Source organism: Punica granatum, chromosome 7 (assembly GCF_007655135.1).
Source record: "Punica granatum isolate Tunisia-2019 chromosome 7, ASM765513v2, whole genome shotgun sequence".
NCBI lineage: Eukaryota > Viridiplantae > Streptophyta > Magnoliopsida > Myrtales > Lythraceae > Punica > Punica granatum.
In genome coordinates, this window is record NC_045133.1 from 9,589,417 (window position 1) to 9,611,267 (window position 21,851).

The following is a 21,851-nucleotide window of genomic DNA, read 5'->3' on the forward strand; positions in this document are numbered from 1 at the left end:
GCTGCTAATGGCCTCAAACATGACAAGAAAATACAGTGTAAAATTCCCCCGAAAGAGACATATATTCTCAATTAGTTTTGAACTGCATTTAATATGGCCAGTTTACCTTGTTGGTGATAAAAGCTGCATGTCTACAAGAGAATCGAATCTCAGCATATAATTATTATATTATATGTATATATATATATATATATATTTTTTTTTCACTATCTCAGTAAAAGGAGAAGCTCTTTCACATACAAAAAAGTCTTATATGTAACAAGTATACCATTTGTTAATGTTACAAGTCAGTAATATTTTCTCAATATTGATTAATTTTTAGAAATATCACAAAAAAATTTACTATTGACAAAAATTAAAAATTTATATGTTTAATGATACAGCGTCGCGTGATATACCTATTACATCAACTTCTCTGTAATATCTTCTCCTCACACACACCCCTCTCTTTTTTGACTGCTCAGCCTAGAAAATTACCTTTATAAAATATACCAGATATACGCACATATATATGGTACGCATACATGCGTATATGGTGTGTGTATATATATATATATATGGAGGTAGTCTAGCAAATTGAAAAGGACCAGCTCCAATCTTTTTGGGCTCTTTCCATCGCAGTTCCTGCTTTCTTTCTCCCTACATCCTCTTAATTCAGTTCCTCTCTCCTTTCATAATTACTGTCCAATATATATACACACACATATCCACAGCTCAACTACACAGAGGAATCAACTGCAATGCAAGTAGCAGCGAAGACAACCGAGATCGTCCCACTGGGTGGCCCAATCGCAGTGAATGGAGAGGCAGGGACAAGGAAGCTTGAGGACTCGTACGAGTTAGTCAGGCGGCTAGCGAGTGGAAAAGCTGTGGTGGTGTTCAGCATGAGCGGGTGCTGCATGTGCACTGTGGCCAAGCGCCTGCTTTTTGGCCTCGGAGTCGGGCCGACCATCATCGAGCTGGACGAGCTTGATGTCGGTGGAGGCAGTGCCAGTGGTGATATCCAAGCAGTCCTCAAACAGCTTGCTGCCGAGGGCCAGCAGACGATCCCCACCATGTTCGTGGGCGGCAAGTACTTGGGCGGCATCGAGACCCTCATGGCCTGCCACATCAACGGAACCCTCATCCCTCTCCTCAAGGACGCCGGTGCGCTTTGGCTGTGATGAACTCAGTTCAGCCTAACTCTCTCGTAGTTAGGATACCTTATCTCCATCTGACTTTACATATTTGGAAATCAACAGTGTAGTTAATATAGGTTGATGAATGGATTATTGTTGATCAATATACCATGGCTGTCATAGGATCACAGGGAAAGGCTTATAGAATACCTAATTCGCAGGATTTACTACATATGCACTTACGTTAGGAAAATGATTTACCATCTTGTGACACATGCGAACTCTCCTTTATGTCTACAAAGAATATATAGTTACAGCTAATAGATTCATATGCTATGGCATATGCACGTTCATCTTTCCGATGAAGCGCAAGTTTATGTTATCTTTTGCTATTCGCCAAAAAAAAGAAAAAAATAAAAAAGAGCTATCTTTTGCTAGTTTGAGCTCTCACCTTGAAAAATATGCTTACTAAAGAAAAATTATATAACACATTTTAGCCTTTTATCTTCTCAGAAATGACCAAAAAACATGTATATCACAGTCACTAGTCATGCCATCAGTAGCCGACAGCTTAATTCATATTGTAAGTTAATTAAGTACGCATGAATAGTACGTAATCTCTTTTTTCTACGTAATTAGGTAAGTAGTCAATCGGAATCATATTAATGTTGTCTGAATTTATTTATTTTTTGGTGAATTAGGGGGCCAAAGGCCCTTATTAATTTATCTTTCGCATATATTGAATCTAAGTAACCACAAAAAAAATAAAAAGAATTTTACGGTACACCGAAAAAAGATATTAGAATTTATGTTAGCCAAAAGGGATATATGCTTTGAATAGTTTTCTCTGGCCCGAAAAAAATTGGGGAAGGAACAAAAAACAGTTACTAGAGATGTACGCGTGAGATGGTTTTTGTACTGCGCAAAATCAAAACAGGACACGTCAAGGACCCCCACGCTAATGATTAGGGTAAAAAATCCCTCTCCAACGAAATTGTCATGCAATAACGTCTTCTCTGACTGCCTATCTCATATTAGCTATCCCCTTCTTATTATGAACGGTTTTCTTTAATATGGATGACCACGAGTTTAATGGGGATATAATAGGAGGAGGTGAAATCGGTTCCACAGTTCTTGCATAAGTTGGTAGTCGCGGTGGTAGAGTAGCTGTCAATTGTCATGAACGTAATGTGGCATTGAGCAATCAACGTGGGTTGGTTTAAACGGTTCGGCGCTTGTTCCGCTTAAGTAACGTCTTGGGTTCGAGCCATTGTGAATGCAGAAAATCCACACTGAAAGAGCTTTACCCTTTAGTGAACTGATCCGGTTCGACTGAATTAATCGGGAACCAATTGAGTTTCCAGATATCAAGGTTCCTACCGAAAAAAAAATGTGGCATTGAGCAAGAGGAACGTCCTGACAGAACATGTTTCAAACGATCGAAAGCTAAGTTCTTAGCTGCGTACCGATGCCTAGATAGTTTCATATCATATGCATGCTATGATGATATACTAGTACATGAACAGTTATTCTGATATTATCTTAGCAAGTTATGTTATATATATCATATAATGAGGGCCATAGTTCTGATTCGATGAGTTCCGCATGATCTTATATATATAATAACCATATGTACGTGAAAAGCATTTAGTGCTGAACATTTCAATAAGTTCACATTTCGGGGCAAAATGATACCAACTAATGGACGATACACCAAATGATCCCATGTCGATCATATTCCTCAAACCATATCGTTCAGAGAGCCGGGTAAATGATCGATTAAAGTGATCAGCTTCATATTACCCAAAAAGAATTAAAAAAAAAAAACTCGATCAGCTTCATAATTTTCAAATTATCATTTCATGTTTCTCCTTATTCCTGGGAACAAAGAAGACATGACATTATCTATTTAAACAAGGTGTGAATCTTTTTTTTTTTTTTTCATTATCACTGGCCAAACTGACAATTTGCGTCAGCCTCCTTTTGACCGCCTTTGACCGTTACGTACACAGAGATATATATATGTGTGTATATATATACATTGTACGTATTTTAATTATTACTCATGCTTATGATCGGTTGTTTCTTTCTCCTAGAGGCCTTCTTTTGCAGATGGCAGTTTTTCTATTACTGATGGTGATGGTGATATTCATGAAACCTTTTCATATGGCGGTTTCCATGTGGTACGGGGGAGACACACCCAAAAAAAAAAGAAATTAAAAAATATATATTAAAAAAAAAGGGTTCAGTTTTGAGATATTATGGCCGAGAAAGCGCAGAGAGAGAGAGAGAGAGAGCTCTGAAGTTTTGTTTTTGTGAGCTCAGCTTCTCAGTCGAAGGATATATGATGGTCCTCTTCTGAGGCTGCATATCATTTTGATTACCCAAAAAAAAAACACCGAATACAGAAAAAAAAAATTCTATTTGTTTCCTGCAGTGCAGTCCAATTGATCCATGTGATTGTGCCTACTGCCGTTGAAGGCGAAATATTTGAGCAATTATATGAATTGTGGCATTATTGTCTTCTATATGTTAGTGTCGGATTAAAATATGGTACTAATAATTTGGACATGATAATGAACAAGATGACACATATCCAAATGTCGCGATGTTATTAAATGACATGTGTTATTGGAGTAGTACTTAGTTCGGTATTAGACTCATGGACCTCCCTTGCACAAAAAAAAAAAGCTTCAGTAATATTCCATATAAATATCTGATTGATAACATATATACTTAGATTAAATAATAGAATAACATCATCGAAATAAATAAATAATATTTCAGACAACGATAGCCCCCGGTTGATAGTAACTAGTAAGTGCAGTTCAGATATGCTATACCTGACAAATTACAAGGATATTCATTTATTATATATATATATATATATATTTTTGCTGATTACAAACGAGACCTACGAGTTTAGAAGGGGCAGATAGAATAGGAAAATTTAAAATGTATAGAAAGTTCCACAAATGTGAAGCGAATTTAGAATTGCTTTGGTTTTCGTAATCGACCAATTAGATTAAAATTCTGACTAGATAGCCTCCCTCCTCTATTTTATATAGAGAAAGTACAAAAATCTTCCGGGACCTTTTTGAAGCTCTGTTAGACCAAAGAAATCGGAAGGACTTCACGAAGGATTCATCGAATTTAGGATTGAAGCTCGTGGTGCTTCACGGAACATCTCCTGGTCCATAACAATTAGGTTTGCAAGCCCTCGCTTTAGACTACTTATATTTTCATTTCAGAGTTTTCATGGAGATTGTACTTCATTCACTTAAAGATAATATCATGTTATCATTATTTATTTTTGGTTAATCCACAGACACTCCGAATTTGTCACTCCATCTTAGCTGGTTACTTTCATGAAAGACGGTGCTCTATGAGATAACATGCATTGTGTGGCTGAATCTTGTCGGATGCCATGGGTTTTGATGGGAGACTTCAATGAGGTGGCCTCAGGTAGTGAAAAATTCGGGGGTAGACCAGTTAGAGCTCAAATAGGTCGAATTCTTTTAATAAATTGCTTAATGATTGCGCTTTATCTAAGTTGGGGTTCTCGGTTTACTTGGTCTGATATTCGGTCATCTACGAGATTTGATTCAAGAGAGATTAGATTGTGTGTTGGCCAACCCATCCTAGAGATTAGTTTTCCCATAAGCAGCGGTAACGCACCTGCTCTCTATGAGATTCCCTAGGCCGTTTAGATTCGAGAGTATTTGGTTATCGCATGGAGACTTTCGGGGTTTGGTCAAGGAGTCGTGGCACGAAGCTGAGAATATGCATGCCTTAGATGTGCAAATTTTAAGTCTAAGGCATCGGAGTGGAATAAGACGGTGTTTGGGAATGTATTTGCCCAAAGAAAGACTTTGCTTGGCTCGACTCTGGGGATTCCAGAGTTTTTTATCCCTACGTTGTAGTGCCTTTCTCACTAGTTTAGAGAAGGATGTTCGAAAAAGGAGTATATGATCAGATTCTCGCGCAGGAAGAGGAGTTGTCGGCTCTCAAGGCGAGGACTAATTTGATCACTGAGGGAGACAGGAGACACGATACTTTCATCTGTCGACCATCATTAATAGCGTAACAAAGTTCTGGCCCTTAGAGATTCGGTTGGGGATAGGTGCTACGATTTGGAAGTCATTAAGAACTCTATGTATCCAGGTTCCCTTCAAAAATCTCTTCTACATGGAATTAAGCTCTGCTCGAGTTATAGACACAGGACCTGTTTGGAGGTGGCCGATTCCATATGAATTAGCAGATGCCTTGGTTCGTCCACTATTAGATGATAAATTCGGGATGCTTTCTTCTCTCTCAAGCCATATGAGGCACCTCGTCCAGATGGACTACATCTGTGCTTTTATCAGAGGCTCCGAGATGCTGCCGGGCCCTCAGTTTGCAATGCGGTTTCGGTTTTCTTTAATAAATCAGTGCTCCCTGACAACACTCTAGTGTCTCTTATTCTGAAGGTGGCTGCCCCCGAAATAATACCACAATTCCGGCCCATCAATCTGTGCAACACGATTTATAAGGTGATCTCTAAGGTGTTGGTAAATAGACTCCGATGAGTGCTCAAGGACCTCATCTCACCCTTTCAAAGCAGTTTCATGCCTGGTCGTAGAGCAATAGACAGTGCGATCATTTTACGGGAAATAACTCAACACTTCCGGACTAGAAGGAATGAGAAAGGGGGTTTTATTTTGAAACTCGATCTAGAAAAGGCCTATGACCGGCTCGCGTGGAGTTTTGTTGAGAGGGTCCTTCATTTCTTTGTATTTCTGGAGTGCTGGATCAACTGGGTCTTGATCTGTATCTCATCTCTCTCCATCTCGATCCTTTTTAAAGGGGGGCTGCACGAAGCCTTTTTACTCCCTTGAGGGCTATCAGACAAGGAGATCCGATTTATCCTTACATATTTTACTGTGTATCGAGTATCTCGTTAACATGGTTGAAGAAGTTGTGGATAACCGGACTTGGGGTGGAGTTAAGCCAGCTCGAGGATGCTTCCCGATTTCTCAACTATTATTTGCGGATGACATCGTCTTAATGGGATATACAAGCCTGTCAACTAAGCAAGCCGTTCTCGGGATCTTACAAAATTTCTTTAGAGAATCTGGAATGAGAATCAACTATAGTAAATCTAGAGTTTTGTTTTCCCAATATACTGCTGTTGCTGCATCAAATCAGTTGAGATTTGGTGGTGAGCAACCTTGGAACTTTACTGATCTGGAGACTCCTCATTTTCTTTTGGATCTGTTACCTAATGATGATAGGGGTGTTTGTTATCCCCGTATGGTTGTAATGAACCTCTAGTTCTACTTTAGTATATACAAGATTTTAATACTCCCGTCGTGAGACATAAATAACAGAAAAAATGTCATCTAAAACTTTGCTTTTGTACTTTTATCGTTGTGTTCCATAATTTTTTTTTGGGTGAAATGGTGGCTGAAGCCCAAGTGTTATGTTCCATCTTTAATTTTACATAACTGGGCTTTTAAAAAAAATTTAAAATCTAAATATATATGAAAACAAAGTGTTGAATTCTCATGTCACCACATCCGAGCTTAATTCTCAGGCTGCCGCATCATAAAAATTATAAAACGGAGCTCTCTCGTATTGTCACATCATCATATAATACCAGGAAGTTTTTACATATTTAACCTAAACATGTAAACCTTTTAATTATGTAAACTAGATAATATTCAAAATAATTTAAATAAGTAATATATATTCAAGTAATATAATTTCATTCCATTTAAAAGATATTCCACATAATTCAAAAAGGCATGTCAATGTCTATGAAAACTTATTAGTGGTAATTACATTTTATCAAGATATTCAAGATACTCTAAGGAGGAATGTCAATATAAATCTCTGCCTAATATATTATCTACTGCATTCTCTTCATAGTATCTTGATATATTTTTATTTATATAATTTATATCTTATTTGTTATATTAGTGTATCTAATATATATTCTTTATTTAAACATACTGCATGTATACATTCTCAATTTAATATTCTTCTATAGTATTTACAATATTATGTTCCTTTTATTGTGTTTGGATGGTGTTGCTTCAATTATATATATATATATATGACCTCCTTCCTATCTTCACTTATGGAATATAAAGAGGCGAATCTTTTCTGAACTTCTTTTATTATCCAGTGATGCATTTAAATCTATCAAAGTTTTCTCCATTGTAATTCTCTCTAACTTTTAAATTTTATTGCAAGATCCATAATTAAGCAATACTTTCTCTTACTTATCTTTAACATTTTGATACTTGGTGATTACTTTAGATTTACTTTACAGATTTGCAAAACAAAACCTATTTCATTATATCTATATGACTCTTTATTAATCTACTTTTAATTTTTACTAAGAGATTTACAACATAGTTTTATAATTATTCAATTTTTTTGTAGGATGATACTTTTTCTTTAGAACTCAAGAAAATCTTTTTCTAAAGTTAGATTTTTTTGTTGGACAAGTTAGATTTTAATTATATTTATGTTTTTAGACAATAACTTTTGCATCGTTGCTCCATTAACATTTACTTTCATCTTGAGAATTCAAAAAATATTTAATTTTTTGGACTTTCTTGAAATTTTCCTCCATATTCAAATGATATAATGGATATGTATCTTTATTAATATGAGTTATTTCATTATATAATTTTCTTGGATACATAGTATACATATTGTTAAAGAAATATTTTAGTAGATATAATCAATTAACATTTTATGGTTTCACATATTATAATCTATTTATACACCGCATAATGTTGAAATTGACAATTTTCACAGCTCCTTAATTGTAACACTTGTTTTGTTTTATTTTTCTTTCATTCTTTTCCGTTGAAGATTTTTTTTCTATAAGCTTTGAGTTGAGTGGTTATACTTTAATATAGATTACATGTATATATTTATTCCTTTTGCATATATAATGATATATTCCACTTTGTATTATATTACGGAGTATATCTTGCCGGGATTAGCGAAGATATGATGTACCCTTGTATATTAACTAGCCTTATTAGTTACATACATATTAGGCAATAGATATCTTATAATTCTTTCCTATTTTTCCTTGTAATCAGCAGTATATGTACATGATCAAGTTTTTCAGCTCAGTAATTATCATGGTATCAGAGCATTTGAATTCTGGGAGAGTGTTACTTTCTCTGGTTTAGTTTTTCTTGGTTGGTTGTGAGCGAAGCCAGAGATGGAGAAGGGGGTAGAAACTTCAGAAAAGGCTTCAGGGGGCGTGGAGGCTGACTGGCTGTCAGTGTTCACTGTTAATCCATCGGACTACACTGGAGTTAGTCTGATCAATTATACGTTAAATGGATTGAATTACCGGACATGGTCGAGGGCCATGTTGACTGCACTGACATCAAAGAACAAGGTCGGGATGATTGATGGATTAGTGCCAAGACCACCAGAAGGAGACCTAAATCGGGCGAAGTGGGACATCTGCAATGCTTTGGTGATATCCTAGATCTTCAATACGCTGGACTCGGAGCTGCAATCCAGCGTTGCTTGTGCGATTGTGGCTCGGAATTTGTGGGAGGATCTTCGTGAGAGGTATTCACAAGGGAATGACACAAGAATTTATCAATTAAAGGCATAAATCGGTAAATTGAAGCAAGAAGCGTGTCAATCCCGAAGTATTACTCTCGACTGAAGACACTTTGGGATGAGCTAGATAATTACCTCGAAATTATGGCGTGCACTTGTTCGGCGGCCAGGACCTATGCGGCTCATAGAGAACGGGAGAAGATTCACTAATTTCTGATGGGCTTAAGGTCTGAATATGGCACGGTGAGGTCCAATATCCTCAGCCATGAACCCGTCCATTCCCTAAACAAAGTGCATGCCCTAATCATGCATGAAGAAAGAGAACACGGTGGCGTTATCTCATGAGAATACTGCACCGGATGGCGCGATTTTTCTGAGTAGGGCGACAGGAAACAAGCCAGAGATGCAGGGCAGTGGCGGGAGTTCGGGTTACGGAGGATCGATAGGAGGAAAAGGAGGGACGAGCAAGGCTTGTTACCACTGTGGCCGTGTCGGCCACCTCAAGAGCTCTTGCTGGCAGCTCTATGGCTTCCCGGCCAACTGGGATTTGAGGAAGGAGAAGGTGAAATGAGAGTTTACATGAAGGAGAATCGGGGAGACGATGATGGCAGGGCAACAGCGGATAGGCTTGGGCTCGGGCCAATCCAGTGGGCTGCAAGCCCATTGGACACAAGTTGGGTCTTTTAATTCGGGGTCGGGCCAATTTGGTGGACTGCAGGCCCATCAGGCTCAGGTTGGGCAATCCAGCTTAGGCCCGAATCCGATGGGTAGGCAGTAGACCCATTAGGCGCCATTTGGGCAACTGAGAAGTGGGCTGAACATATTGTCTCAAATTTTGGACACAGCGTTGCAAAAGCTACTCAATTTTTTGGGTCCAAATGATGACAACGTGCACCCAGCCTCTGGTAAAAATTTTATTTTGGGCATGATTGGATAATTGATAGCGGAGATTCTAGGCACATGACGAGACATGCAGACTTGTTTGTTGAGTCGCGACCACTTACCGAGAGGCCGAAAATTCACATACCGAATGTGGTGGGGGGGGGTCTCTGTTGCTAGCAGAACTAGATGGATTCATATAGGCCCTCTTGTCCCCTCAAATGTTTTATTGGTCCCATAATTTAATTGCAATCTCATTTTCGCATCTCAGTTATCAAAGGATCTAGATTGCTGTGTGATATTCTACACTGACTTTTGTTTGATACAGGACCGCACCATGAGGAAGACGATTGGAGTGGGTGAACTTCAAGGGGGTGTGTATTATCTTCGGCGTGTGGCTATCCAAGAGTAGGCTAATCGGGTCATCATTGACGAGATGGGTGATTTGTGGCATATGCGACTTAGACATTCATCACGACGCATCAAGTTTAATGGTATCAATTTAGAATTGAATACATCTATGAGTAAGGAATGTGATGTTAGTCTCCGTGCAAAACGGACTCGGTCAAGTTTTGACCTAAGTATGAATAAAACTGTTTTTCCGTTTCAACTGATTCACTATGATTTATGGGGGCCCTATACAGTGGTGTCTATTTCTAGTGCTCGCTATTTTTTGACGATTGTGGATGATTATAGTCGTGCCATATGGCTATTGCGGGAGAAATCGGAGTTGTTGCAAGTTGGTGAAGAATCAGTTTAATCACATTGTGAAAATAGTGCGAAGTGACAATGGGAAGGAATTTGTTGTGCGAGATTTACAGAATTATTTCTCTACCAAAGGGATCATTCACCAAGGATCTTGCGCATACATGCCCCAACAAAATGAACACGTCGAGCAGAAGCATAGGCATATATTGAATGTTGCACAATCGTTACTTTTTCAGGCTGGACTTCCGACTGAATTATGGGGAGAATGTGTTACCACAGCGGCACACTTGATTAATGTAACTCCCACATCACTTATGGAAGGTAAAAGTCCATACGAAGTCTTGTTTGAAAGGCCAATGAATTATTCTAATTTGAGGGTGTTTGGATGCTTATGTTATGCACATGATAGACCGAGGGACAATGATAAGTTCAAACCTCGTTCTTGACGATGTATGTTCGTCGGTTATCCGTATGGCAAAAAGGGTTGGAGAGTTTACGATCTTGAGAAGAATGAGATATTTGTGACTAGAAATGTTTGGTTTTGCGAGAGGGAGTTTCCATTTTTACAGATGAATGATATGGGAAAGAAAGATGATGCTCAGGTTTGTTTCTTTACTGATAATGAGAATCATGTCAATCAAGTAAGGAGTCAGAGGGAGTCGAGATTTGAAGACCTGGTTGAAAGAGAAGAAGAAAATGGGCATTTGCATTCTTTAAGCTCGATGGGTAATCAAAGAGAAGTATTTGATGAGCTATTGACGGAAGAAATGGAAGGACGAGATAGAGAGTAGTCTTTAGATTATCTCCAATAGTCTCTTATTTTGGAGTTTCTGAATTGGGCCCAACTTTACCACATTGGGTTACATCAAATAAAGACAAACTCTAAAAAAAGAGAGATCCATTCCAATGGGTCTCCGATTTTGGTGTCTTTGATCCGGATCCACATATACATTATATTAATTAAATTACTATTAATATATATAAATAATAGTTATAGTTAAAAAAATAATATTTAATTTTCCATCTCTTTCCCCTACTGTCGGCATAACAACATGGAGCATCATTCCTGTTTGTTTTCTTCCTCCATCTCCTTCCTCCATCTCCTTCTCTATCTCCTTCCTCCTTGTGTCTTCTTCGGGAAGATGGATTGAGCAATGGGTTGAAGGTTCACGAGCAAGAGTGGGTTCAGGGGTTTTGAGAACCAAAAGCTCATTCGCGAAGGAATGGAGGCTCACAGCAGCTTGCGGGAGGACGGCTGTGAAGACACAAACCCACCTATTTCCATTAACTAACCCAGCTTGCTTAGTCAAATTTCTTCACTGAATCGAGGGCCCTACGGCTAATTCCAAAAACCCTAACTATCCAAATCAAATCGAACCCAGAATCCCATTTCCTTCCTCCTCCTTCTTCTTCCAATCTCGCTAAGATCAATGGGGATGGTGGCTCCGGGGCTGGGTGTCAATGATGGGGTTGCTGCGAAGCAGAGGATGGCAATCAAAGGAAGAGAAAGAAAGAAAGAAAGGGGGCAATGACAATATTAAAAAATAAAAAAATAAAAAGGGCATAGGCTACCGTGCGGGTTCTGGGTTGCCACGCGACAACCCATAATTGGCTACTTGGGCGTTTCTTGGTAGAGGCGCCAACGCGTTAGAGACGACAGTCTTCATAATAGACATAATTCTTGCATGCAATTTATTTTTATAAAAATATATAAAAAAAACCACTTCATATTAAATTTAAAAAGGGCTTTTTTATTCTATGCCCTAAGGGCATTTAAGATAAGCACTCTAAATCATTAATGCCAAAATTCTTTATTTTTTGTGCCTAATTTACCCTTTTTCTATCTTACCCAATTAATTATAATTTCCTTTTACCATATAATCTCTGGCATTTTTAATAGGATTCAAAACATCCATATAGGATCTTTCTATCCATATATGGTTTCGCAAAGAGACAAAATATTTTTCAGTAACTTATTGGTCATCATAAAACCCTAAAACCCTAAAAAATCCTAAAACCCTAAAAACTCAAAAACCAAAAAACCCAAAAAACCCTAAAACCCTCAAATCCTAAAACCCTAAAACCTAAAACTCTAAAAACCTAAAAATGCTAGAGATTATGTAGTAAAAAGAAATTATAATTAATTAGATAAAATAGAATAAGGGTAAATTAGGCACAAAAAATAAAGAATCTTGGCGTTAATGATTTGAAATTTAAAATTGGTAATTTGAGTTAGCTTATCCTATATGCCCTTAGGGCATAGAATAGAAAAACCCATTTAACAATTACGTATAATAGTAAGATCATTTATTATAATAGCATTTTACACATACGGAATTATAAAATAGAAGATTGTTATAACCATATATTTTGCCGAATAGAATAAAAGAAAAATGGGAATAATTTTGTAAAATCGTACCAAAACTAACTAGTTTTACTTATACCTAATAATATTTTTTGGTACAATTATGCTGAATCTATATATAAGTGCATAATAAATGAGATTGGATGCATAATAAATGCTTAAAAAATTTAAAAACAAAGATAATAATTAAATTTTTTTAATAAATACAATTAATGTATATAAATTTCCTACTCACTATATAATAATTTAAAAAATAATAACAATATATAAAATAATATAATTATACATAACACAATCTAAAATTGTGAAAGAAATTAAATAAATTTGTAGGACATAATAAGAACATTAATTGTAAAATTGTAATTGAACTATTCAAAAGCATTCATGCGACTCTATTGAAATTTTATTTTTGAGAATTGTTTTTTGAGAACTTTTATTTTCAATAATATAATGATACCGATAAACATATAACTAAAATTTACCTGGGTGCGTAATAAATGCTTAAAAGAAATTTCCAAAATATGAAAATTAGAAAAATTAAGGAGCAAAGATAATAACTAAAAATCTTTAATAAATGCAATTAATGTATATAAATTTCCTACTCATTGTATAATAATTAAAAGAAAAATAAAGAATAAAAATATATAAAATAATATAATTATATATAACACAAACTAAAATTGTGAAAGAAATTATGTGCCACTTCGACAGCACTCAGCAGATGGTGCTACCTCATTAATTATTTGTTCTCAAATTAAAAATTTAGGAATGCATTAAATATTCCCTAGGCATTACATGGTCAACTTTAGAATCTTTTACTGTTCTTTTTTCCAAAAGAATGTAACAATTACGTAGAGGAGGTTTCACAATTTTTTTTTTCCTTGAGAAGGAGGTTTCGCAATTCAACTCATATATATAGAACATAATAAATGATTATTAATTTAGATGATTGCTTTCTAAATTTTGAAATTTATCGTTCCCAAAATGTAAACAGACGGAGATAATTTCTACGTATTGAACAGGCAATTTTTCAAAGCTGATGACTACTACTTTGGTCGGCTGGTTCCATCATTTAAGAATTTCTCTTAAGCTAGACCTAACAATTGACGCCCCACCGTTGACCAAGTTAGAATCGAAAAGAGTAAAGGCGGGTGTGACTGAAAATAACAGAAAGAGCATGGGGCAGTATGTCAAACTTAAATACTTCAGGGGTGTATTTTATATTCTCCCCGAAGAATTGTTGACTGTTCTTAAAAGGCAATTAATTTCACATTAAACCGTTTGACAAAAATGAATTTTTTTTCGCATGGTAAGATCCTTCTCTCAGCCCGCGGTCTCGTGGAAGGATCCGAACACAGACAGACACCAATGCTAAGGAAACCATCAACACCGCCCTCCATTTTCGATTCCTTTCCTCAAAATTGACTGTAAAGATTACGTTTTTCTAGTTATTGCAGTCTTTCCCGGCCTGTATATAAAGATCAATTGCTAATGCACAGCACAAGATTTCCAGCAAGAACCTTTCTTGAGTCCAAAATTGATCGACCCACCTCGTCAAACTTGCGCCTTTTGATCCAATCCCCTCGAAAGTAACGCCAGCCGAGGACTCGGTTTCTTTATCAGAGACCCTTTTGTCGTTGGTGGTTTTGTTGGGGACGAGGGCAGAGGTTTTGGGACTCTGCAGTGATGGTGGAGGAGATTAATGATCAGCAGCAGCAGAAGAAGAAGGCTGTTAAGGAGCAAGGCCCGACGCGACAATGGGGTTTATGGGCAGTTGGGGCCGTCTGTGTTGTGTTGCTGGCGGTGGCGGTGGCGGTGAGGTGGGGAGCTGATTCAAGGATCGATTCCTTTGGGGTCACCGAGAATCATGGTGATTATACTAACAAGCCCTGTAACTGTGCTAAGGTAACAATTGCTTTTGTTTTTCCATGTTTATGTTTTGCTGAGGAATCTCTGCAGTGAGATAGGAGAGAATTCCTGCAATTGGGTTGATATCATGTCCTGCCTTTCAGTTCAAATGAATGGAGATGCCTGTTTTTTGTGCATTCCTAATACTGATTTGATCATTGCTTTAGTTTCAGTAGGTTTTTGGGTTTTTAAGGAAAAAACCCACATTTGGTCTCCGGACTAAAATATGGAATCTGATTTCTCAGTTGATTCTCAGATTAATTCCAACGTTGTATCAGTGGTACTGGGTGATTGGTTGCTTGATCTTTGCTTTAGCTTATATTCTAGGCTCGGCATGCACTCAACCCTGATCTGTCATGATTGTGTTGATACAGTCTGAGTTATACCATGGAATGTTCCCTTTGGGGTGATCAAGTTTCTTGATTGACTTTGGATCTTTGGTAATTGTCTGTGGCTTATCATAACAAATTCCTTTAACGTTGGGCAGGGCACACACAAATATAGTGGTGTAGTTGAGGACTGTTGTTGTGAATATGAAACTGTAGACCATCTCAACGAGGATCTCTTGCATCCTCTTCTCCAAGAGCTCGTCAAGACACCATTTTTCCGGTATTTCAAGGTCAGCAAGGATGTACCTCCTTTTGTGGGCTATTTTTCTATACCTTGCTATTTATCTTGTTGTGCTCGCCTCTGAAGATGTTGATGTTGCTTGATATGACAATTCTGCTGAGCTAAGATTATTGTGTCATTTCTGAAACTCGTCAATTTGTCTGCTATGGTGGCAGGTCAAGTTATGGTGTGACTGCCCATTCTGGCTTGATGATGGAATGTGCCGGTTGAGGGATTGTAGTGTCTGTGAGTGCCCTGAGAATGAGTTCCCTGAATCACTTAAACACCCCTCACATCGTGTCCTTTCTTCTGATGATCTCATGTGTCAAGAAGGAAAGCCTCAGGCTGCTGTAGATCGCACGCTTGATAAAAATACTTTCAGGGGATGGTCAGAGACGGATAATCCTTGGACAAATGACGATGAAACGGACAACGGTTTGTAGTTTATCATTCTTCTGTTGCATAATTCTTAAAGTTTAGCTGACTGAACCTGTTTGATTATGAGGAAAGTCGAACTTGTATATTGCAATAGCATAAGTGAAACAATTAAACTGCACTTGAAATTTGACCATTTGCTGTGGGGTTGGTAAATTGGGCCGACAAAATGTTGTTTCAACTGAATTATGGAGTTGAAGTTGATTGGGTGTTGCTTTTGCTTGAATTGTTCTGATAATTAAAGTTACATTTATTGATTGCTTTTTTGTTTTCTCCCTTCAATTATATGCAGCTGAGATGACCTATGTGAATCTTCTACTGAATCCTGAGCGCTATACGGGTTACTCTGGCCCTTCTGCTAGAAGAATATGGGATGCTATTTACTCTGAAAACTGTCCCAAATGTGAGGCACCCTTCCCTTTTAAGTTACTAAGCTAAAATGTCTTTCTCTGCTCTTATGTTGCCTCCTTGAAAAGTCAATAGGTTTCTGGTTTTTTTTGGGGTACTGATTCGTTCCGTCGGTGTTGTATGTCTTCTCAGATCCATCCAAGGAATTGTGCCAAGAGGAAAGAATATTGTACAAACTGATATCAGGTCTTCATTCTTCCATATCTGTTCACATCGCCTCAGACTATCTGCTTGATGAGGCCACAAACACGGTACTAGTCCTTCACATCTCCTTTATATAGTAAAGATAGTAAATTGTTCTAATGAATATTCTGCACAACCCTGTGCTTCAATCTGAAGTTAGATGACCACATCTTCTAATTCTTGCCTTCTTTTTCTCGTCAGTGGGGCCAAAATCTCACATTGCTCTATGATCGAGTCTTAAAATACCCAGATCGTGTCCGAAACTTGTACTTCACTTTCCTTTTTGTCCTCCGAGCTGTGACTAAGGTTAGTATTAAAACCCAGTGAGTTTGTAATTGTTATATAACGGTATATCACTGCATGAAATCTTTTCATTGATGTCACGCTGGGATCTCCCATATGTATCTTCTTGTAGGCTGCGGACTATTTGGAACATGCCGACTACCGTACTGGAAATCCTGATGAGGACCTGAAGGCTCACTCACTGATGAGACAGCTGCTTTATAATCCGACCCTTCAATCTGCATGCCCAATCCCCTTTGATGAAGCGAAGCTTTGGAAAGGACAGAGCGGGCCCGAGCTGAAGCAGAGGATACAGAAGCAGTTCAGAAACATCAGGTAGTTCTCCCTTCACTTTACATTATTTTTACTGAGTTTTTTCGAGTCATCAGGCAAGTTGTTTTCATGCCCAGTTGGTAGAATTTTGTTGGTTGGTCAAGAATAATGTTGATTGGCTGGAAATTTTCTAGTATTTGTGCTGTAATATAAACATTCTAAACTCTTGAATACATTTGCAGCGCGATAATGGACTGTGTGGGATGTGAAAAGTGTCGGCTTTGGGGAAAACTTCAGGTCCTTGGTCTTGGGACTGCATTGAAGATTCTCTTCTCTGTTGATGTCCAGGAGCAATCAGGTCATGCTGTAAGTATCTTCGTAAACTTGAGTTCTTTGTTAGCCTATGAACGTTGTCGGCATTAATTAAGCACTAAGAACAATTCCGATAACAAGATTACGCATGTTATTGAGGAACAGCAGGTACCAAAACGATCATCAAATGTGTTCGCACAACAATTGAGTATATGAGATTCCTGCTTGGGTTTTCAGAGGACAAGATGCATGTGTTCCACGTATTTAGTTACGACGTATCTTACGGTTTTCTTGTTTCTGTGCCCTTCAGCTGCAGTTGCAGAGGAACGAACTGATAGCCCTGATGAACCTTCTCAATCGACTATCGGAATCCGTCAAATTCGTGAGGGAGATGGGCCCAACAGCTGAAGCCATTTGCGGAGGCGACAAACCTCATTTGCTGGACAAGCAGAGTTGCCCGCTCCACCGGATGTGGTCCTCACTTAAAATGAGGTAGTTGGATCATCAGATACAGCTTAGGGAGTGGTATGCATACCTTGTTCCTTACAAAATGGAGCAAACACAATTTTTACACAGAGAGGTTCTTTTTTGTACTTAAAAAGTTATACATTTGCAAGGAAGGAATCATATCATGTATGAAGGAATTGAACACTAACAGAGAAAAGGTGAGCCAGGCCTGTGCTTTCTTTAGGCCTTTTTTCAAGTAATTATAGCATTCGGTAATGGAAGAGCACGTCCATTGGAGACCGAGAAAATGGCTCTTGCTGAAGTTCCGTTAAACTAAAAGGTTTTTGGCTTAAGGTTTAATCTATGGTGTTTTAGAATGCTCGATGGAGCCTTTTACCTGGTGGAGAATATTGAAGGAGCCACTAGATTCGACCTTGCTTCTTGTGAGAGCGCATGGCTTCGATCACGAGCCTTAGGGTCACCCTAGGCCTGTCACTGTCACGTCTAGACTCCATAGGTAACTCAAAGGACCAAGGAACTTATGGAAAACAGTTTTTCTTATACCCCAACCAAATAACTGATATAATGTCTGAATTCTTAGTTCTAATTCTCACCGGTCTGAATCTCAGTCCATTTTGATATGCACCAATTTTATTCTATAAATCCACATATTACGGTAAGAATCGGGCATTACTGAGATGTATTTTGCTCAGCTCTTAACAAGCAGATGAATGATAATGGTTAATGTAATTCAATCGATCAGCAGATGAATGTAATTCATGGGAATTTCAATTTCTTTTCACGTTATTCTCCACATAATTATAGATGGAAATTGTAACAACACAACGAATTCCTTCTGAAATCTTCTTTATATTTTGTCACTCTCATTTCTTGTCAATGATAGCAAGAGTTCCACAGATCTCCGATTGCAAAGGTCTGCAGTTTGCAGAAAACCAGAAACAACAAACTGCCAAAAAGATTCCGAGAATTCGCTATGTTTTCCTGAGAATTAAGGCTCTAAAGTAGGGAAAAAGGACTTCCACCAGAGCAACACCTCCATGATTGCTCCTGACAAATATAAGAGCTCCGAAACCTTGTATACAAACCAAAATCCATAAGAATATTATGTACGCCATTGATATATCTAGTTTCAGGGGCCAAGGCATGTTGATGCTAAAATATATACCCTAACGAGATTTCTTCTGGCGTTTGGAATGTCTCGACGGTTCTTTCCGGTTCTCCTCAGGAGGTTTTAGCTCTATGTAAGGCTGCACAAATTATATTTACACAAAATTCATGAATCAAGTCAAACAGCTGCTACTTTCTCATATGAAACCTTAAAAATGTTAATCGAAAAAAAAATAAAAAATCATGAACCGTAAAAGAGACTACTGAAGTTGATTCATTTTGTTCACTGACCTCATCCCATTTCTTCTGAAGCTCCGAGAGTTCTTGGCAAGATGCAAGACATTCTGCATGGTACGCTGCAGCTAAGTCCTTTACCATGGCTTTCCTTCTGATTATGCCGATCACTGCATGCAATTTAAGCAGCCATCACATTCCTATTCGAAGTCAATTAATCGATCCTTTACACTCTCTCTCTCTCCTTTTCTTTTAGATTTGCAACAAAACACCTAAAAATAAGCACTAAACAATCCACTACACGTTAGTACTGTTCCTTTTGCTGCTCTTTTACAAGTGCTAAACAACAAAAAGTCGACCCTTAAGAGTGTGATATACAAGAAAAAGTTTAAAATTTGAAATCCTATTTGCAGTCTTGGCTACACAAAAAACTAGTTTAGGATTAATTACTTCTAGAACTCTGTTTTGCCGCCAGGTTTACTACGCTTTCTGCTGTCCTGAATCTAGTACCATGCATTTATGAAAGGAAAAAGACCGACGTTACAAAAGAGCACGGCCTAGGCTATACAAACATCATTAACAGAGTATGAGTTTATGCTTAGATTTAATTAGACATGATACAGAAAAGTGATATATAATGATTGCATAAAATGTCGATTATTTAGCTTTCCTAAATGAGGCATATTATCCTCATAATCTCCCACAGCACCACTTTTTTCTCATGTGAATCCTGCCTCCTGGGGTTACCTACCTTATGGTTCAACGGTGTATTGGTGGAATTGCAACAAAATCACTCATAGCGGCAACTTTCACTTGATTGCCAGGGATATGAACTCTCAACAGACCGGGAATCAGTAGATACTCTATTTCATCTAAGTTCTGATCTTGTTTTTGTGGTGCAAATAACATCTAGACATTTTTCACCCACAAAATCCTGTACAAACGACATAGTTCTGATATAGGTTCTTCAGTTTTGTCAAGATTAAGCTGCTCAACCATCCATCCACTCTTCCGTTTTTCTTGGGTGCATGAAGAATTCCTCCGATGCTACTTATCATATCCCATGTGACCTCAAATTGTGCTAAAGAGAAATAGTAAAAGAAACCCAGACAGAGAGACACATATCGAGAAGGATTGACTTCAGATGTAAGGGCTTTGTTTCAGATGATAGAAACCACTGGGCCCTGCCCCCCTCTGATCCTTTTGTAAACCTCTTTCCTTCACCCTATGATAGAAAACTCATCTTTCAGCTGCTCTTAATGTCAACTCTGTTGGAACCACCCAGCGCGATCTTCACTGGTTTTACATCATTAGATAAAAATAACCCTCAGCAGCAACCCCCAACTCTGGCATGTCTACTTCCTTGCCTTCCATATCGCATGATAGTCATGTCTAAAATCTGTACTGTGACATCCCTCGAGACTAAGCTTAGTCTCTTTATAATAGCCATGTCCAACATCTCTACTGTAACATCCCTCAAGACTATAAGCTTGGTCACCGGTGATAGTGTTGAAGTTGTTGAAGCTATGGCAGTAAGATAGGCAATTGAAGTAGCTAGAGAAAGGAGGTGAAAGAGGGAAATTGAAATTGATTGCAAGGATGCATTTCCCAGCATCACAGATTGCAACAGGAAGCCCCACGGCAAGCACAAGGGATCATAAAAGTGGTATTTTGATTCTTTGACGCTAAGTCACTTTCTTTGGTGAAGAGGGAGGCTAATGCTTGAGCTGATCGGGTTGCTGGCGGAACGAGGAAATTGTGCCCAGAGTATGGATTTCAATGGTCCCACTTTCCAAGTATGATTGCCAGTAAAAGCTTCTTGTAGTGTTGAACAATTGTCGGTAACAAGTCACTAAAATGAAGATGTTCTACTAGGGGCTACACTTGGTCACTGATATGATTCGCGGAAAATCTTTGCAGTCTCTTCCTCTTTATTGCAAAGAAGATGACTTCACAACAAGTCTATAACCCAATTGTTTTCCTCAAAATTCTTCTCTAGTTTCTTGCATAGTTGTTCTGAGGGCTGCATTTCCGGGCAAAAAAGTTCAGCAGGGTTTCCACATAGAAGAGCTATCCACACAATTGCTTCATTCTCTTCATATTTTGTATCCATCAAACTCCCTGAAAATTAAACTAAAAGATGGGACTCACAGTGAAAGCGAAAGACAGAGAGACAACTGCATTAATGGAGTAGTGATTAACCTAATTAACAAACGCTAATTTGCAGAATTGAACCTTAAGAGACCGATGCACTATAAACCATTACTGCAGCGTACTACATGTCCTCAAATCCAAAGGGTCCTCAGTGTAAACTCAAATTCGGCCACCGGAGAAACGAGATCAAAGCAAAACCATACAACACGAGCAGACAGAGAGAGAGAGAGAGAGAGAGAGAGGAGTTACTTCGACTGGGATCGAACGCCAGCAGGGGGGGCGTTGGCGGGTCAGCTGGGGCGGAGGGGGAGCGATCGGCCCCATCGGGAGTCGGCGACGAAGGTTGTGCAGCCGGCGGTTCCGGATGCTCGGCCATCTGAGACCAGAAGCTGTGGGTCCGATCAAATCTCAGTCTGTTCCGCTGCGTGCAGAAGTTCTGGTAAATGGCAAGTTGCGGGAAATTTATTTATAGGGTTGCTTTGAAACCCAATTTTAAGCGCCAATTTCATAAGTTGCTAACGGTGCGTTTGGTTTCAGAGTTAAAGTAATTTTAATTTTGATTGTGGAAAAGAATAAATGTTGTGTAGTGTGTTGAGTTATAGTTAAAAGTTAAAATTTTTCATTTGGGAAATGTGTATTTTTATTGTATAGTGCGTTGAATTAAAGTTAAAAGTTAAAATTTTTTTGATTTTAACCCGAAAACAAACAGGCCAAAACTTCCTTAAATGGTCAACCCAACCGAGTTGAAACCCAGCCGTCCAGGGGCTTGAGTCCTGAAGCTCGAATCCCGAAGCTCAAATCCCAACCGGCCATGGGCTCGAATC

At 38.3% G+C, this 21,851-nt stretch overlaps 3 protein-coding genes across 4 annotated transcripts; 2 read left to right on the forward strand and 1 right to left on the reverse strand.

Annotated features, from left to right (window-relative positions):
- Positions 1-591: 591 nt before the first annotated feature.
- Positions 592-1,341, forward strand: LOC116215328 (glutaredoxin-C9-like). The gene has a single exon (XM_031550999.1). The coding sequence runs from the start codon at positions 741-743 to the stop codon at positions 1,161-1,163; it is 423 nt and encodes a 140-aa protein (XP_031406859.1). The 5' UTR covers positions 592-740; the 3' UTR covers positions 1,164-1,341.
- A 12,611-nt stretch (positions 1,342-13,952) lies between these two features.
- Positions 13,953-17,819, forward strand: LOC116214244 (endoplasmic reticulum oxidoreductin-2-like). The gene is made up of 9 exons (XM_031549619.1): positions 13,953-14,559; positions 15,050-15,181; positions 15,348-15,606; positions 15,899-16,009; positions 16,147-16,265; positions 16,399-16,503; positions 16,613-16,815; positions 16,995-17,118; positions 17,375-17,819. Exons 1-9 carry the CDS (start codon positions 14,341-14,343, stop codon positions 17,558-17,560), a joined length of 1,458 nt encoding a protein of 485 aa, XP_031405479.1. The 5' UTR covers positions 13,953-14,340; the 3' UTR covers positions 17,561-17,819.
- Positions 17,820-18,361: 542 nt separating this feature from the next.
- LOC116214245 lies at positions 18,362-21,479 on the reverse strand. 2 transcript variants are annotated; one of them, XM_031549621.1, is made up of 4 exons: positions 21,277-21,479; positions 18,931-19,043; positions 18,698-18,779; positions 18,362-18,604 (listed from the first exon to the last, which is right to left on the reverse strand). In XM_031549621.1, the coding sequence occupies exons 1-3, from the start codon at positions 21,401-21,403 to the stop codon at positions 18,699-18,701; spliced, it is 321 nt and encodes a 106-aa protein (XP_031405481.1). In that variant the 5' UTR covers positions 21,404-21,479; the 3' UTR covers positions 18,362-18,604; position 18,698. The 2 variants fall into 2 exon arrangements, with proteins under 2 accessions (XP_031405481.1, XP_031405480.1); XM_031549620.1 differs by having other exon boundaries at positions 18,362-18,779; positions 21,277-21,478.
- Between the last annotated feature and the right edge of the window lie 372 nt (positions 21,480-21,851).

What these genes read in the sequence shown, in the direction of transcription:
- LOC116214244 (XM_031549619.1), top strand. Translation starts at nt 14,341, where the DNA reads ATGGTGGAGGAGATTAATGATCAGCAGCAGCAGAAGAAGAAGGCTGTT. An exon ending in TGACGATGAAACGGACAACG is followed by an intron (nt 15,607 to 15,898) that starts GTTTGTAGTTTA and finishes AATTATATGCAG; the next exon opens with CTGAGATGACCTATGTGAAT. An exon ending in TTGATGAGGCCACAAACACG is followed by an intron (nt 16,266 to 16,398) that starts GTACTAGTCCTT and finishes TTTTCTCGTCAG; the next exon opens with TGGGGCCAAAATCTCACATT.
- LOC116215328 (XM_031550999.1), top strand. Translation starts at nt 741, where the DNA reads ATGCAAGTAGCAGCGAAGACAACCGAGATCGTCCCACTGGGTGGCCCA.
- LOC116214245 (XM_031549621.1), bottom strand. Translation starts at nt 21,403, where the DNA reads ATGGCCGAGCATCCGGAACCGCCGGCTGCACAACCTTCGTCGCCGACT. An exon ending in GGCGTTCGATCCCAGTCGAA is followed by an intron (nt 19,044 to 21,276) that starts GTAACTCCTCTC and finishes AATTGCATGCAG; the next exon opens with TGATCGGCATAATCAGAAGG. An exon ending in TTCAGAAGAAATGGGATGAG is followed by an intron (nt 18,780 to 18,930) that starts GTCAGTGAACAA and finishes TAATTTGTGCAG; the next exon opens with CCTTACATAGAGCTAAAACC.